The 18,438-nt window shown below is 42.5% G+C and overlaps 1 protein-coding gene across 2 annotated transcripts in view; it reads left to right on the top strand.

Annotated features, from left to right (window-relative positions):
* The first annotated feature begins 323 nt into the window (after positions 1 to 323).
* Positions 324 to 18,438, top strand: part of slc25a36a (solute carrier family 25 member 36a) — a 72,382-nt gene continuing 54,267 nt past the window's right edge. Inside the window, exon 1 of one of the 2 annotated variants that reach the window (XM_041212605.1) lies at positions 324 to 577. In XM_041212605.1, coding sequence (XP_041068539.1) covers positions 537 to 577 — 41 coding nt within the window. In that variant the 5' untranslated portion in view covers positions 324 to 536. The remainder of the gene's footprint in view (positions 578 to 18,438) is intronic. The other variant, XM_041212615.1, reaches the window with a different exon arrangement.

Raw genomic sequence — 18,438 nt, forward strand, 5'->3', positions numbered from 1 at the left:
TTGAGATGGATAGTAGCCATGAGTTTCACCTACACAGACTTTAAATAAAAACAGGAAGCGCTTTTTTATTTCAGATCTCCAGCATCCGCAGTATTTTGCTTTTACTTTTGTCTTTAAACCTGGCCATTCTACCGTACTCTGCCAATCCAAATAACATACTACTGTCAGATGGACATTTTCATTCATGCTGATCATGTGGAGAGTGAATGCTGGAGCAGTAAGAGGGGCGTGACTGCTGTGTGTCTCCCAGTGTTATTGGGTATAAGAAAAAAAGACAGCCAGTAAAATTATAAAGGAGAGGGTACTGAGATGTAACTTGTGTTGCAGATTAATAATAATAGCCAGAGCCTCCCTCCCCTCCAGTGGAGGTCAGCAGGAGCGTCAGACTGAGTGAGAGAGAGGGTACAGATCAGTGGGAGCAGGACTGGAGCAGAGGAAGTAGGAGAAGAAGGAGGAGGAGGAGAGGTGGGAGGCAGAGCAGAAGCTGCTCCCAGGCAAACCGTATTCGGCCCCGCTCAGGGTAATAATGATTCACAATGAATCAGAGAGACCCCTTGATACATCTGTTTGCTGGCGGGTAGGTAACGGCCGGACACATTATATATTTAATGGGTTTTGTGAGGAGGTGAGTTAATTGAGCGACATGTCTAATGTTTTGAAGCTTCATTTATTTTTTTTATTTGTTTCTTCCGCCCCCACCCCGCTCTCCCTGTACAAGGTGCACTGTTTATTTTCTGTGTAAAATGTGTTGTTCTTTGCTGATCCCTCGCTATATGAGCAGAAGCCGGTTTATATTTTATATTTATTTATATCATGGCAGTGGGTGTGTGTTGGCAACTATTTAGTTCTCACCTTTCAGTCACCCGGGGGGAGGGGGGATTGTGTTTTTTTTAAACTGCAATTGTTTTGAAGCCGGGTTTTAAACACTTAAGAGGTCACCTCCCTGAGATTGTAGCCCTGGGAGAGCAGGCCTCGCCAGTCCCCGGCTCTCTCCTGGCGGCTCTCCCGCTCTGGGAACACACAACCTGGGCTGTCAGAGGCTGACCGATGGCGGCGAGCTGAAAACCTGGTAACTCTTCCCTGACACTTCAGCATTGGGAGGAAAAATAGCTTCAGTTTAAAATTAGATATGCCTGGTAGTGATGCCGTCTCTCTCTTTCTCTCTCTCCCGTTTAAATTATTCTCACAATTTGACAAATGACAAGAGCTAAAGCTATGGTTTCCTATCCTCGAATTTCTTCCATAACCCATTTGGTTTAACAACTCAGGAGTTTGGGGGGGTGGGAAGGCTTCTCATTTTAAAGCAAGGTTCTGTGACACAAAAAAAAACTGCACTGTTTACTCTTAATTTTCAGTAGTAGCCTCTAAACTGCCATTGAAGGGAGTGAAACTTACAGCAAGGTTTACATAAACTGCAAGTTATCCTGTGTGTCTGATTTCAGATTCTTCTAGCAGTTATCTTACTTCCATCAATATTTAATGTGAATGGTAGAATAATTTATTTGACCTAGTTCAATTATGGTAGCTTTGAGGCTAAGCTGTACATATTTTATATTCTATCTGTCTCTGCTAGCTCCCCCACATGCCCTTTCCAAGCTCATCTTGTCCATGAGATCCATCTCCTGCTCCCTTGACCTTATTCCCACTGAACTGCTGACTACTTGACCAACTTCCCTTGTGGCTCCTATGTTTGTTGATGTTGAAAACGGTTCTCTCCTGATGTCCCCCTCTCCTTTAAATCTGTGATCATCCCAAAAAACAACCCTTGACCCCATTATCCTTACAAACTACTACCCCACCGTCAACCTCTCTTTCCTGTCAACTACTTGAACATGTCACTTCCCAAATCCCGGCCTATCTTTTTTAAAAACTCCATGTTTGAACCCCTTCAATTAGTTTTCTGTCTTCACAGTAGAGAAACAGTTTTTATCAAAGACATGAAATTAATCTCGCATGACTGTGACAAAGCTAAACTATCCCTCCTCGCCCTTCTGCAGCCTTAGATACAGTTGATTACAACCACCACCTTCAGTGCTCCTCCACTGTTATCCAGCTGAGTGGGATTGCTCTCTCATAGGACTAGGGCTAGGACTTGAGAGCAGGAGTAGGCCATTCGGCCCTTCAGGCCTGTTCCGTAATTTGATAAGATCATGGCTGATCTGATTGTGGCCTCAACTCCTCTTTCCTATCTGTCCCCACATAATCTTTGACTCTCATCCTATCAAGAATCTAACTAAATTAGCCTTGAATTAATTTAATGGCCACAGACTAACAATCCTCTGAGAGAAAATAATTTATCTTCATCTCTGTCTTAACCGGGAGACCTCTTATTTGTAAATTCGTCCCCTAGTTCTAGTCACCCCTTTAACAGCAAACATCCTGCTGGCATTCAAGCTGTCAAGTCCCCTCAGGACCTTACATGTTTCAATAACAATCAACTCTTGTTCTTCTAAACGCCGATGGGTATAGGTCCACTCTTGTTTAACCTTTCTTCATAAGATAAGCCCCTCATCTCTGGAATGAGTCTCCTGAATCTTCCCTAAACAGCTTCTAATGTCATCATATCCTTTTTCGAATAACAAGACCAAAACTGTACACACTATTCAGATGCAGTCTCACCAAGTACAGCTGCAGCAAAACTTCCCTACTTTGATATTTCATTCCCTTTGCAATAAACACTAATTTTCCATTTACCTTCCTAATCAGTTACTGTACCTGCACACTAACCTTTTGTGATTTATGCATCAGGATACGGAGATCCCTCTGTCCAACAGACTTCTGCAGTCTCCTCTCCATTTAAATATTAAACTGTTTTTCTGTTTTTCCTGCCAAAGTGGACAAGTTCACATTTTCCCACAATATACTCTACCTGTCAAAGTTCTGTCCCCTCACATAACTTAACCATATCCACTTGTAGGCTCTTTACCTCTTCTTGACAAATTTCTTTCCTACCCACTTTTGTGTCATCAGCAAATTGAGCTACCATATATTCGGTCCCTTCATCCAAATCATTAATGTAGATTGTAAATAGTTGAGACCCCAGCACAGATCCCTGTGGCACACCACTAGTTATAGCTTGCCAACATGAAAATGACCAATCTATCCCCACTCTCTGCTTCCTGTTAGCTAACCAATCTTCTGCCCATGCTAATATATTACCCCCGACACCATGAGCTCTTATTTTGTGGAATAATCTTTGATGTGGCACCTTATCAAATTCTTTTGGAAATCCAAGTACTTCACATCTACCTTGCATGTTACTGCCTCAAAGAACATAATTCGTGTGTTTATGATAAATTAGATAAACATAGTTTCCCTTTCAGAAAACCCTGTTGACTCTGCCTGATTGCATTATGATTTCCTCCCTCCCTTTCACCTCTTGATTTTCAAGTAACTTTAGGAAGTTTTTTAAGTCTTCTACAATGAAGACAGATTCAAAATACCCATTTAACACTTTTCTCCCCCCTCATCTTGTTTTCCCATTATTAGTTCGCCAAAATCACTCTCCAGAGGACCAATGCTTACTTTAGTTACTGTTTTACTTTTTAAATACTTGTAGAAACTTTTGTATTTTGAGCTAGTTTTCTTTCATAACTAATTTCTAGCTCATTATTATTTTAGTTATTCTTTGCTGGTTCTTAAACTCTTCCAATCTTCTGACCTTCTAATCTTCGAGGAATTTACAGTGTTTCTTTCAATTTGATACTATCCTTATCTTCCTTAATTAGCCATGGATGATACATCCTTCTCATAGGGTCTTTCTCACTGGGATATAACTTTGCTGAGAGTTATTAAATACCTCCTTAAAAGCTTGCCACTGCTTTTGCATTGTTCTATATTTTTAACATAGTTTTCCAAGTTCACTTTAGCCAACTCTGCCTTTGTACCCTTATTAAGGTTTAAAATTTTTATTTAGGTTTAAAATACTAGTCTTAGACCCACACTTCTCAACTTCAGGCTGAATTTGAAATTCTATCATGATATGATCACTGCTGCCTAGAAGTTCCTTTACTATGAGACTATTGATTAACCCTGTCTCATTGCATGATACCAGGATTAGGATAGCCTATTCCCTGGTTGGTTCTAGAATGTATTGTTCTAAGAAGTTGTCCCGAATGCACTCTTTGAACTAATTTCCAAACTACATTTTCCAACCTGATTCTCCCAATCTATATGTAGATTAAAATCACCCATGATTGTTGCAGTACCTTTCTTACATGCACCATATATTTCTTCCTGTACACTCTGTCTTACAGTATAGCTACCGTTAGGGTATCTGTAAACTACTCCCACAAGTGACCTCTTACCTTTCCTATTTCTCAACTCTACCCAGACTTATTCTGCATCTTGCTCTTTTGCACTAAGGTCTTCTCTCACAACTGAACTAATGTAATCCTTAATTAACAGAGCTACTCAATCACCTTTTCTGAACTTCCTATCTTTTCAAAATGTGAAAATGTCCTGTTTCCCTCTGCTCTCTCCTGGTTCTATTCTTATCTGTCTAATTGCAGCACATACAATGTTATTGTCGCTGCTGCACCATTAATCCCCTTTATTTTGTGGGTACATGCTGCTCCTTGATGACATCAATTGAAAGCACAGCATTGGTTTTCACATGTACGCTGATGACCGTTCCACCTCACCACCACCACCTCTTTCGCCTCTTCCACTGTTATTAAATTATCAGACTGGTTCACCGACATCCAGTACTGGATCAGAAGAAATTTCTTCCAGTTAAATATTGGGAATACTGAAGCCATTGTTTTCTTTCCCCGCTCTAAACTCCTTTCCCTAGATGTTACTACATCTCTCTTGTCTGGCAACTGTCTGAGACTAAACCAGACTGTTTGCAACCTTGGAGTCATATATGACTTTGAGATGAGCTGCTAACCACATATTCGTGCTTCACCTAAAAGGGTCATTTTCCAATTCTGTAATGTCATCTGGCTTTTCCCCTGCCACAGTCCTGCTGCTGAATCCCTCAACCATTTTTTTGTTACTTCTAGGCTTGACTAATTGAACTCACTGCTAGCTGGCCTCCCACATTCTACCCTCCATAAATTTGAGGTAATCTAAAGTGCTACTGCCTGAGTACTAACTTGCACCAAGTCTTGTTCACCTATCACTCCTGTGCTCATTGACCTGTGTTGGCTCTGACAGGCAATGTCTTCATTTTAAAATTCTCATCCTTGTTTTCAAATCTCTCCATGGCCATGCCCCTTGCTATCTCTGTAATCTCTTCCAGCCCTACAACCTTCTGAGATATCTGCACTCCCCTAATTCTGGCCTCTTGAGCATTCCTGATTTTAATTGCTCCACCATTGCTGGCCATGTTTTCAGCTGTGTAGGCCCTGAGCTCTGGAACCCCATCCCTAAACCTCTCCACCACTTCACCTTACTTTGCTTCTTTTAAGACACTCCTTAAAATCTATCTCTTTGACAAGCTTTTGATCATCTGACTTAATATCCCCCATTATGTGGCTCAGAGTCATATTTTGTTTTGCATTGCTCCTGGAAATCGCTTGGATGTTTTAATACATGATAGATGCTATGTGAATATAAGTTGTCGCAATTTTATTGTTCACAGTAATTCAGAACTGAGTTATTGTTACTATATTCTGAGGTGGCATTAGGACCATGCAATTGCACAGGTCCCCTAGCCAGTTAAGAACCCTGATTTGAGCGGCTGCAATGACACCTCTGCAATAGGAAAAGATGATGTCTATACATCCAACCGTTTTCTTTCCATCACATTTGGTTGAGCCTTAAGGTATAGAGGTGGTGAGAGGAAATTTGTATGATATATAAATAATTAGGGATTGACAGCATTTGATTTGATTAATGAGAGAAAGGGGAGATGTTTTTATTCTTTCATGGAATGTGGGCATCACTGACAAGGCCTGCATTTGTTACCCATCCCTAATTTTTTTTTTTGAAAAATTTACTTTATTCATAAAATATCTGAAAGAACATTACAAAACATTTCTAAATGGCCATCACAAAAAGTGCAATCAGATTCAACTTTTACACATGGATCGCGAGGTGTTTCAATACAATCAATGAATATTACAATCATTTCAATATGGTCATTACAGACAACTCCAGTACCATTGCATGATCGGCATACATCATCTTGCACTCTGAGGTGCTTCAATACAATTATGATACATTAAGTATTCACTACATACAATCTTTGTGAGTTGTACAGCCCCTCGGTGCACTATGGCAGAAAGGCCTTAGGCAGCGACCCTTCCCCATTGTGCCTTTGCAGTGGCTGCCCCAAGCTTTAGTGCGTCCCTCAGCACATAGTCCTGGACCTTGGAATGTGCCAGTCTGCAACACTCAGTCGGGGACAGGTCTTTGCACAGGAAGACCAATAAGTTTTGGGCAGACCAAAGAGCGTCTTTCACCAGTTGATGATCCTCCAGCTGCAGTTGATGTTTGTCTCGGTGTGTGTCCCTGGGAACAGCCCGTAGAGCACAGAGTCCTGTGTCAAAGCACTGCTTGGGATGAACCTCAACAGAAACCACTGCATCTGTCTCCAGACCTTCTTTGCAAAGGCACATTCCACAAGGAGATGAACAATGGTCTCTTCCCCACCACAGCCACCTTAAGGGCAACCTGCGGAGGAGGTGAGACTCCTGGCGTTTAGGAAGGATCTGACGGGGAGGGCCTTTGTCACCACCAGCCAAGCTACATCTTGGTGCTTGTTGGAAAGTTCTGGAGATGAGGCATTCTGCTAAATTACTTTGACAGTCTGCTCGGGGAACCATCCGACAGGATCCACCTCCTTTACCCATCCCTAATTGCCTTTGAACTGAGCGGCTTGCAAGGCCATTTCAGAGGATAGTTCAGAGTCAACAACATTGCTGTACGTTTGGAATCACATCACATGTAGGGTAAGCATGGCAGATTTCCTCCCCGAAAGGAACCTTGAACCAGATGGGTTTTTACAACAATCAATGATAGTTTCATGGTCACCATTACTGAGACTAGCTTTATATTCCAGATTTATTAATTGAATTCAAACCCATTTGCTGCCATAGTGAAATTTGAATCTACAACCTCAGGGCATTTGCCTGGGCCCCTGGATTAGCAGTTTAGTGACATTACCATTATGCCACCATCTTCCTGTGGGGGAGAGCAGAGGATTTTTAGTTCTCTTATAATAGTTGTAACCAGGGGACATGCAGCAGCCACCAACCTCAGCACTTGAATTCTTGCTTGGCTCAATATCCAGCAGTCATAACAACTGGATTTCAATGTGTGCAAATCTGAGGTGATTCATTTTAGATTGAGAAAGAATCAAAAATGGTTCTTTCTAAAAGACAAAAAGCTAGAAGCAATAGAATCCCAAAGTGATGTAAGGGTCCAAGTGCATATATCATGAAAATGTCATGGACAGATATAGAAAATAATTTTAAAATGCTAATGGAGTGCTGGCCTTTATATCTGGAGGGCTAGAATACAACAGGGTTGTGGATAGGGTGGGGTGGGGTGAGGAGTGGAAGTCATACCTCAACTCCACAAAACTCTAGTGAACCATACCTGGAGCACTGTGAGCAGTTCTGGGCAACACTCTTTAAGAAGAACATATTGGTCTTGCAAGGAGTGCAGTGTATATTTTTGGAATGAAAACTGAATTCTAATGGTTAGATCACAAGGAGAGATTACACACATTTAGGCTTGTATTCTCTGGAATTTAGAAGAATAAATGATGATTTAATTGAAGTTTTCAAAATATTAAGGGGAACAAATAGGGCAGATAAAAAGAAACTATTTCTGTTGCTTAGGAAGTCTGGGACTTTGGGGGCATGGTCTAAAATTAGAAGCAGACATTTCAGGAGTGAATTTAGGAAATGCTTCAACACACAGTGTTAGAAGTTTGGAACTCTCTTCCGTAGATGGTAATTGATGCTAAATCAACTGTTAAATTCAAAGCTGCGATTGATCATTTTTTTGTTCATCAAAAGTATTAAGGGATATGGGCAAAGATGGGTATATGGAGTTAGGTCACAGATCAGCCCATGATGTCAGTGAATGGTGGACAGACTTAATGGGCTAGGAGTCTTCTGTTCCTATGGCTAAGGCAGTGGGAGAAGAAGAAGAAATTTAGCTGTTACAAGCTGTGAGCACTTGACTGCTTGGACAATACATAAGATTTTGCTACAACTGAAGCACAAAAATCTAATTTCTCATTTATAGTACATCATATGTACTGACGGTGTTTGAAGTTCTTTTTATAATTGTCATTTACTTTTGTGTCATCAATCACTGATCATTTTGTCATCTGTATTTATATTATCTATTGCAGACATGACTTTTCATGACATATATTTGCAGATTCAACATTAAATGAAGTACAGAAAAACTGCGGATGCTGGAAATCCAAAACAAAAACAGAATTACCTGGAAAAACTCAGCAGGTCTGGCAGCATCGGCGGAGAAGAAAAGAGTTGACGTTTCGAGTCCTCATGACCCTTCAACAGAACTTGAGTGAATCCAAGAAAGGGGTGAAATATAAGCTGGTTTAAGGTGTGTGTGTTGTGTGTTGTGTGTTGTGTGTGTGTGTTGTGTGTGTGTGTTGTGTGTGTGTGTTGTGTGTGTGTGTTGTGTGTGTGTGTTGTGTGTGTGTGTTGTGTGTGTGTGTTGTGTGTGTGTGTTGTGTGTGTGTGTTGTGTGTGTGTGTGTGTGTGTGTGTGTGTGTTGTGTGTGTGTGTTGTGTGTGTGTGTTGTGTGTGTGTGTTGTGTGTGTGTGTTGTGTGTGTGTGTTGTGTGTGTGTGTTGTGTGTGTGTGTTGTGTTGTGTGTGTTGTGTTGTGTGTGTGTGTTGTGTGTGTGTGTTGTGTGTGTGTGGTGTGTGTGTGTGTGTTGTGTGTGTGTGTTGTGTGTGTGTGTGTGGAGAGAAGTGGAGGGGGTTGGTGTAGTTGTAGGGACCAAAAAGCAGTGATAGATAGAAGCAGATCATCAAAAGATGTCTCAGACAACAGAACAAAAGAACACATAGGTGTTAAAGTTGGTGATATTATCTAAATGAATGTGCTAATTAAGAATGGATGGTAGGGCACTCAAGGTATAGCTTTGTTTTTATCTCTGTGTTTAATTGACTGCCACTGCTGTTCAAGAAATGCCTACCTCCTTGAAGAAGTTCTGTTCGTCTCTACGACAAGATTTCCGTATCTCTCTTTTGCCTTGCTCACCTTCATTGCTTTCCATTTCTCTCCTGGTGTTTGACAAGGTGTTTACTAAAACCCACTTTCACAGCCATATCTCCTTTCTCAGTGACTGTCTCCGTCTCCAACTTACCCCACGTGGATTTCAACTGAAATTCCACCTCATGTTTCGAACCCACCCAGGATTACAGGTAACACCGGGACATAAAACGTTTCTCGGACAGCTGTTCCCGTTACATTCTGAGATCCACACTCAGTGCCATGCGCCGCCATATGAACACACTCGACCTCTCCCTCCAGCAGCACCGCTGTACCCTTTTTCAAAGCTGCGCGTGCCCCCAGTTTCATTTTATTCTTCGTCTCATCCGACGCCTCAACAAGAAACTTTTTCTCTTTCTCTCAAGTGCTAAGGAACGCAAGCTGCAACAACTCATCGACACCAACACCCATCTAGGACCCTCCACTCCTGCCTGTCCCTCCGTCCCCACCCCATCTTCCAATCCCAGCCACAGCCGTGTATTCACTATACCCCCGACCTTCCCCCTCTCTGATGCTGAACGTTCAGTGCTCAGCAAAGGACTTAGTTTCATACCCTTACGCCCTCACCTCAATGAATTTCGGGCTCGGCATGACGCTGAACTCTTCTTCCGCCGTCTTCGTCTCCGGGCTCACTTCTTTGGGCAGGAGTCCTCTCCCAGTTCAACGAATCCTTTCACCCACCTCCAATATTCTCCCTCCACCTGGCCCCTCCCTCTGGATTCTTACCTTCTCTTGATCTTTTCATTGAGAACTGTCGGCGCGACATTAGTTGTCTCAATGTCTCTGCTCCTCTCACCCATTCTAATCTCTCTCTTTCTGAACTTACTGCACTCCGTTCTCTCAGGTCCAACGCTGACATTGTCATCAAACCCGCTGACAAGGGTGATGCTGTTGTCTGGCACACTGACCTCTACCTCGCAGAGGCTGAGCGTCAACTCGCAGACACTTCCTCCTACCTCTCCCTGGACCATGACCCCATCACTGAACATCAAGCCATTGTTTCCAGGACTGTCACTGACCTCATCTCCTCTGGGGACCTTCCACCCACAGCTTCCAACCTGATAGTTGCCCAACCTCGGACGGCCCGCTTCTACCTCCTACCCAAAATCCACAAACAGAACTGTCCCGGTAGACCGATCATCTCAGCTTGCTCCTGCCCCACAGAACTCATTTCTCGTTATCTTGACTCCCTTCTCTCTCCCCTTGTCCAGTCCCTTCCCACCTACATCCGTGATTCCCCTGACACCTTACGTCACATCAACAATTTCCAGTTCCCTGGCCCCAACCGCTTTCTCTTCACCATGGACGTCCAATCCCTCTACACCTCCATCCCCCACCAGGATGGTCTGAGGGCCCTTAGCTTCTTCCTCGAACAGAGGCCCGAACAATCCCCATCCACCACTACTCTCCTCCGTCTGGCTGAACTTGTTCTCACACTGAACAATTTCTCCTTCAACTCCTCTCACTTCCTCCAAATAAAAGGTGTGGCTATGGGTACCCGCATGGGCCCCAGCTATGCCTGTCACTTTATGGGGTATGTGGAACATTCCTTGCTCCAGTCCTACTCCGGCCCCCTTCCACAACTCTTTCTCCGGTACATCGATGATTACTTCAGTGCTGCTTCATGCTCTCGTCGGGACTTGGAAAAATTTATTAATTTTGCTTCCAGTTTCCACCCCTCCATCATTTTCACGTGGTCCATCTCTGACACTTCCCTTCCCTTCCTTGACCTCTTTGTCTCAATCTCTGGTGATAGACTGTCCACCAATATCCATTACAAACCTACTGACTCCCACAGCTACCTTGACTACAGCTCCTCACACCCCGGTTCCTGTAAGGACTCCATCCCATTCTCTCAGTTCCTTCGCCTCCGGCGCATCTGTTCTGATGATGCTACCTTCAAAAACAGTTCCTCTGACATGTCCTCCTTCTTCCTTAACCGAGGTTTTCCACCCACGGTCGTTGACAGGAACCTCAACTGTGTCCGGCCCATCTCCTGCGCATCAGCCTTCACGCTTTCTCCTCCCTCCCAGAAACATGATAGGGTCCCCCTTGTCCTCACTTATCACCCCACCAGCCTCCGCATTCAAAGGATCATCCTCCGCCATTTCTGCCAACTCCAGCATGATGCCACCACCAAACACATCTTCCCTTCACCCCCCCTATCAGCATTCTGTAGGGATCGTTCCCTCCAGGACACCCTGCTCCACTCCTCCATCACCCCCTACTCCTCAACCCCCTCCTATGGCACCACCCCATGCCCACGCAAAAGATGTAACACCTGCCCCTTCACTTCCTCTCTCCTCACCGTCCAAGGACCCAAACACTCCTTTCAAGTGAAGCAGCATTTGACTTGCATTTCCCCCAACTTAGTCTACTGCATTCATTGCTCCCAATGTGGTCTCCTCTACATTGGAGAGACCAAACGTAAACTGGGCAACCGCTTTGCAGAACACCTGCGGTCTGTCCGCAAGAATGACCCAAACCTCCCTGTCGCATGCCATTTTAACACTCCACCCTGCTCTCTTGCCCTCATGTCTGTCCTTGGCTTGCTGCATTGTTCCAAACTGGACGAACAACACCTCATCTTCCGACTAGGCACTTTACAGCCTTCCGGACTGAATATTGAATTCAACAACTTTAGGTCTTGAGCTCCCTCCTCCATCCCCACCCCCTTTCTGTTTCTTCCCTCTTCCTTTTGTTTTTTCCAATAAATTATATAGATTTTTCTTTTCCCACCTATTTCCATTATTTTTAAATAATTTTAAATCTTTTATGCTCCCCCCACCCCCACTAGAGCCATACCTTGAGTGCCCTACCATCCATTCTTAATTAGCACATTCGTTTAGATAATATCACCAACTTCAACACCTATGTGTTCTTTTGTTCTGTTGTCTGTGACATCTTTTGATGATCTGCTTCTATCTATCACTGCTTGTTTGTCCCTACAACCACACCAACCCCCTCCACTTCTCTCCCCCAACCCAAATACCACCCCCCCACACACACACACCTTAAACCAGCTTATATTTCACCCCTTTTCTTGGATTCACTCAAGTTCTGTCAAAGGGTCATGAGGACTCGAAACGTCAACTCTTTTCTTCTCCACCGATGCTGCCAGACCTGCTGAGTTTTTCCAGGTAATTCTGTTTTTGTTTTAAATGAAGTACATAGCATTTAATCTTATTATTCTGTGAAGTATAGGCACCCCAAGCCAAACCTTTTGCAAGGTACCTCTGCAAGCAAATGTCACTTCTGGATATATTTGTTGTGAATAAGCTACAGTCTATATAAAACTATCAAAACATTTCACAATAATTCTATCTTGTTTAAAGGTGGGTGAGGGAGATAAGAATGATTTCCTGACTGGCTATGATTATCATTTGTTGTAACATAATCATAGTGACATCTTATGTAAAGTGCCCCAACTTAATTTCTTTTGTATAGCTCATGAAAGTTATGGCGTAAAGTGGTTATTTATATTTAAAATGCGGGCATGAGTGAAAAATAGTACCACTACTTTCCTTCATACTTATGCCACCTGTTTTTCCTAAAACTAGTTAAGACAAATTCAACCCCCACCCAGCCCTTATATTGGCAGTGGGCTTTTGGCATAGCACCTGCTGGTGATTCTATGGTGATGCTGAGTGAAAAGTCATCTTTCTTTTTAGGAGTAATACAGGATTAGTGAATGATGACATTTATAACAGATGCACAATAAGGATAAATAGGTGCCCATCAGCAAGGAAAACTTAATGTCTCAAGAATATGCAATTCCCTGATTACAAGATTTAGAGTTGGGTTCATGATCATGGCTGCTGTTGACTTCTGAAAGTTCCACTTTCCCTCTCACTTCCCCCAAGCAAAGCAATTTCCTCAACCAGTCGACCCATCTGCAGCACCATGCCAGTGCATTGTTACTCTGCTTCTCTTGTCCAATAATCTTTAAAATGTTAATTTTCCTTCTTGACCTCTGATAGCCTAAGCTGTTGGCTCTAAATTGAAGATGACCTAGAAGAACAAATGTAAGGAGACTAGAGTGAAACTAACAGCAAGAATCATGAGAGAGGGTTACTGTTTAGATATTTGTGAATATCTAAATATTCATAACTATGCAACGATGGACATCAACACACTAGTTGAAACAAGCAAAATGGAGAGAAAATATGTAGTGCCAGCTGACAGGAAATTGAGAATCCTGATGGCTAGGAGCTTTGTAATTATGGCCCTCATAACCGAGTAATGGATTTTACTTTTGGATTTGATGGGCAAAGTCACCTTGCATGTAGGTCATCTTGTTTATGATGATTTACTGTATCCTGTTTTTAAACACACATCTGCATTTGTTTGAAATTATTACAAGTAACCAGTTTATTATGGTTTCAATTGTCTGACAATTTCACATCTCCGGATGCAATTTATTAGCATCTTGAATAACTTCAAATGCCAAGTATTCAATTTACATGATTTGCTTAAGCCCGAATTCCTGCTGCTTTCATGAATGAGTCATGAGCTACTCGCGCTTTTAGCTCCATATAGCTGTCTGTTGCATGGCAAAAGAATTGAATCAGTGCAGAATTTTTGAAGTCTTGGTGATCTTTAACATACTATTTTGCCCAGATGCACCCCTGATGCACAATGAGCAGTGTGATCTAAGAGCCTACATTTCCCCTGAATATTGTCTATTGCAGTATTTAATCTTCCAAATGTGATGGTGTGAATCTAGAAAAAAACCTATGTGACGCCACAACAATTTTTGTAAGTAATTATTTTTTGCTTGGATATTGCATTTTTGTGTCAATTTCTGCTTCTTCCTCTCGCCACACCTTCCCTGTTTTTTTTTTTGAAAAGCACTGATTCCCTGCTGATATACCATTCTGGTCCCTTGACCCAATGATATTCTTAGCTGAGAGGTTGACTGTCAGAAGGCAAATTGACCACTTTGATATTGCAGCACAGCCTGGTCTATACTTGTCCTCACTCATGAATACCCAGGAGGAATTGCTGGATAGTGTTGAACAGTGGGAATTCTGACCAACTTTTCTTTTCTCTCCGTTCTCCTCTCTAATCGTATTGTACTGAGGCCAATTCTATTGCTGGTGCCTTTGCCTTGATTGGAATCAGTTTACTTAACATTGGCTGTGTCATTCAATCCTGAGACCTTACTGATCTGGATGGCTCAAATACTTGCTTGAAGCATTGAGGGAGCTATTGTCATGCTATAACTGGAATTACTCATTTAGTTTTCCAAGGTGTTAAACCAGTTCTGCAGTGCACAAGAAGAAATGTGATGTTCATTGCAATTGCAGAGGAGTAGCCCTACAATAAGTTTTTTGCTTCCTTGTTAACGTGCCAAAATAGGTATTTGAGTCAGGCAGCAATTGCCAGGAGGTTATTTAAATTTAATTGCATCAGTTCTGTTGAAGGGTCATGAGGACTCGAAACGTCAACTCTTTTCTTCTCCGCCGATGCTGCCAGACCTGCTGAGTTTTTCCAGGTAATTCTGTTTTTGTTTTGGATTTCCAGCATCCACAGTTTTTTGTTTTTATCAAACTAAATCATATTGGGCAAGATCTTACCTGTGTCGGGCAGGCTGGGCAGGAGCGGGTGGGGGCTGATGCGGAGCCACTCACTGCCCACGATCGGCTGTGCGCTGCTATTTTACATGGGTAGGCCAATTAAGGTCTGCCCAGTGTGACGCACAACCGGTAGCACTGTGTTACCTGTGCAGGTGGGGGAGGAGGGAGAGTTGGGGCCTGTGCTCTTTTGCACATGCGCACGAGAGAACGCAGCAATCTCCTTGAAGCACGGAGCTACCTCAAGCAGATTAAGTTGATAGTACAAATTTTTAATAAATGATCTGAAAAATTATTTAAACATGTCCCCTCGTGACAGTGGATGAGCTGGGACATGTTTGTGATGTGTGCAAAAATTAATTAATTTTCTAAAACCTTCAGGGAATCTTATCCCGCCTGTGGATGAGGTTTCCTGAAAAACGCAAAGGCTGCTCGGGCTCTTCGCCTGCTCTCCAACCTTAAGATTGGGCGGTAGTATTGATAACTACTTTAATTGTTATTTTAATGGCCTTAGTAGGCCATTGACAGTTTGGGTGTGCAGCTGCCTCCAGCGCACGCGCGCTGAATGAAATATCTAAATGACGTTGGGATGCACGCCCGACGTCATTTTGCACGCCAGCATGTCGGGTCATTATTCTCACTATAAGCAATCCGTTTGTTTAGCATTTAGCATTGATATTTTTACTACAGTCAAGACACTATATAAATAGTTGTTAGATTGTTAACTTATTCTGGTTTGCTACTCATTGCTAAATCTGGTATAGCCTGCTTTTTTATTGATCTGTACATTGACCCAGATAATTGTCCCTTTGCTACTTGAACTGTTCTTCCCCGAAGTCAATAGAAAATTGAAATATCCCATTATAACCATGCAGTTTGTGCTACATGCTTCTCTGTCTGCCCGTCTCTCCTTTGTTCCTCTCACTACGTCACTACTATTTGGAAGTCTCCCATCAGAGTCTTTGCAGCCTTTATTGTTTTTTAGTTCTATTGGCTGCATTTCAACAGCATGTCTTTTATCAAAATTGCTACTTTTCCTTTCCCAATTTTCCTGCCCTTGCTATAACTGGGAATATTTGTCATGCATTCATGCTCGTCTTGTAGTCAGGTGTTTATAATGGTTACTGCATCATATTCTGTAAGCTGACTTTGTGCTGTGTTTCATTTATTGTGCTATAGGCATTTATATGCAGTATTCTTACCTTGGGCAGCTATCTTCTTGATGTCATCGCATTTGCTATATAAAGCTCTGCTCACTTTGGGGTTAACAGGCTTGTTGCCTTCATTCTTTCTGGCAGAGCCCATTGTGGTCCTGAAATTCAGAGTTGAGAGGGTGTGTGTACTACATTTTTAGTATTTCTAATGTATTCTCTGTATAGATATAGTTGCCTGAGTTTAATGCCCAATTAAAATCAATTTTGGGATGCCTTTGCAGTTTGTCATAGCTGAAGCCTGGACTTCGGTCAAATTATTTAGTCGGGGTGGGGGGGGAGATAAAAACTCTGTAAAGCTGCCCAATCTCACGATCGTGATGAGTTAATGGTCCAAAAACTCATGTGACTGTTCAATAAATGGTGCCTCAGTTAGTTAGGCTGGTTCATGTGTTTTTAATTTTCATGGTTAATTTGCATAGCATGTTGCTGGAGGTAAAAGATGAAAATGGCCCTGCAACCTCTACAGGGCATCTGGAATCTGAACAAACAGTACAAGCAATTGTGTAACTCCATAACTAACCAGCTTGAAGATTCTGAAATTAACAGTGCAGGACAGTGAATTCAATGTTGCAGATTACAATGTTAAATAAGGTATAGAAGGAGAAATAGTGGGAAAGAAAGTTGAACTACCAGAGAGGATAATTCTTGAAAAAATTCCAACAGTTAAAACCCAAAGGAATGACACTCTGTATTTTAAAGGATAATTTGAGTGTCAGATAGGTTGACTGACTGTGATTAACACATCATGCCTTTAAAAGGGTACTTAGACTAAAATGGGCAAGCCCAAACTTTCTGTGGCAAGTTTACTTTGTATTTACAGTGAGATGCAGCATCTGCACGCCTTTCAAGGCATTTGAATGAAGAGGCATACAGAGAGATGCAGTTTTTGCATGTTCAGCGGCAGAGCAGCACACCTCTGACAGAAATTCCTTGCTTTCTGCACTTAATCGCACATCTGGCCTCAGCTTGAGTTGCTGCAGCATTTGCACTTAAATACCTGGACCAGTTAATAACTTCTGGCTCAAGCTGGAGTGGCATGCAAATAGCACCACTCCATAAACTTTTGTTTAATTCACAGTATTTAATGCCCTAAAAGCTGTTTTTCATTTGAGTAGTGTTTCATTATATATCATGGCAAGTTTACATACAAACATATGAGTTAAAAGCAGGAGTGGGCCATTTGGCCCTTATAGCCTGCTCTGCCATTTGATAAGATCATGGCTGATCTGCTTGTGACCTCAGCTCTACTTTGCTGCTTACCCCCTATACCTTTTGACTCCCTTGTCAACCAATAATCTGTCTAACCCAGATTTATTATTCAATAGCCCTGCCTCCACTGCTCCCTGGGGAAGAGAATTCCACGTACTAACAACCCTCTGAGAGAAAAAATAAATCCTCATCTCTATCTTAAATGGGAGACCCCTCATTTTTAAACTGTGTCCCCTACTTCTAGCCTCCCTCATAAGGGGAAACATGGACAAAAGAGCTGAACTCCCGAGGTGAGGTGAGAGTGACTGCCCTAGACCTCAAGGCAGCATTTGACCGAATGTGGCATCAAGGAGTCCTAGCAAAACTTGAGTCAGTGAGAATCGGGGGAAAGCTCTCTGCTGGTTGGAGTCACATCTAGCACAAAGGAAGATGGTTGTGGTTGTTGGGGGTCAGTCATCACAGCTCCAGGACATCACTGCAGGAGTTCCTCAGGGTAGTGTCCTCAGCCCAGCCATCTTCAGCTGCTTCATCAATGACCATCCTTCCATCAGAAGGTTAGAAGTGGGGATGTTCGTTGATGACTGCATAATGTCTAGCACCATTCGTGACTCCCCAGATACTGATGCAGTCCGTGTCCAAATGTCAGGTCCCCTCAGGATCTTGTATGTTTCAATAAGATCACCCCTCTTCTAAGCTGCAATGGATACAGGACCAGCCTGTCCAATTTTTCCTCATAAGATAATCCCATTCACCCCATGATTCAGTTGAGTGAACCTTCTCTGAACTGATGACACAATTATATCCTTTCTTAAGTAGGTAAACCAAAACTGTGCACAATACTCCAGATGTGGTCTTACCAACATTCTGTACAATTGTAGCAAAGCTCCTCTACTTTTAAGTTCCATTTCTTACAAATGAGAAACAGAGATTGCAAAATATGATGGTACAGTAATCTACACAGCGTCTCATATCGGATTTTTTTTGCAATGTGCTTCTGACCTCAAAGGATAAACTGTTTCCAATGATTACACAGTTTTTCAGACTGCTCAATGCTATTTAGGATCTACTTTTGACATCTATGTGTGGAATTTCTGCAGAGTTGTTATCAATCTCTAATCTCAATTCTGTGAGAAACAGTAAAACAATGACCATTTACACCGTTTCTCCACAGATTTTGCCACATTACTATGGGAGATTGGTAGATTTTTGTTTCCCAGGATTTTTATTT

Source organism: Carcharodon carcharias, chromosome 2 (genome assembly GCF_017639515.1).
Source record: "Carcharodon carcharias isolate sCarCar2 chromosome 2, sCarCar2.pri, whole genome shotgun sequence".
In the NCBI taxonomy this organism is placed as follows: Eukaryota; Metazoa; Chordata; class Chondrichthyes; order Lamniformes; family Lamnidae; genus Carcharodon; species Carcharodon carcharias.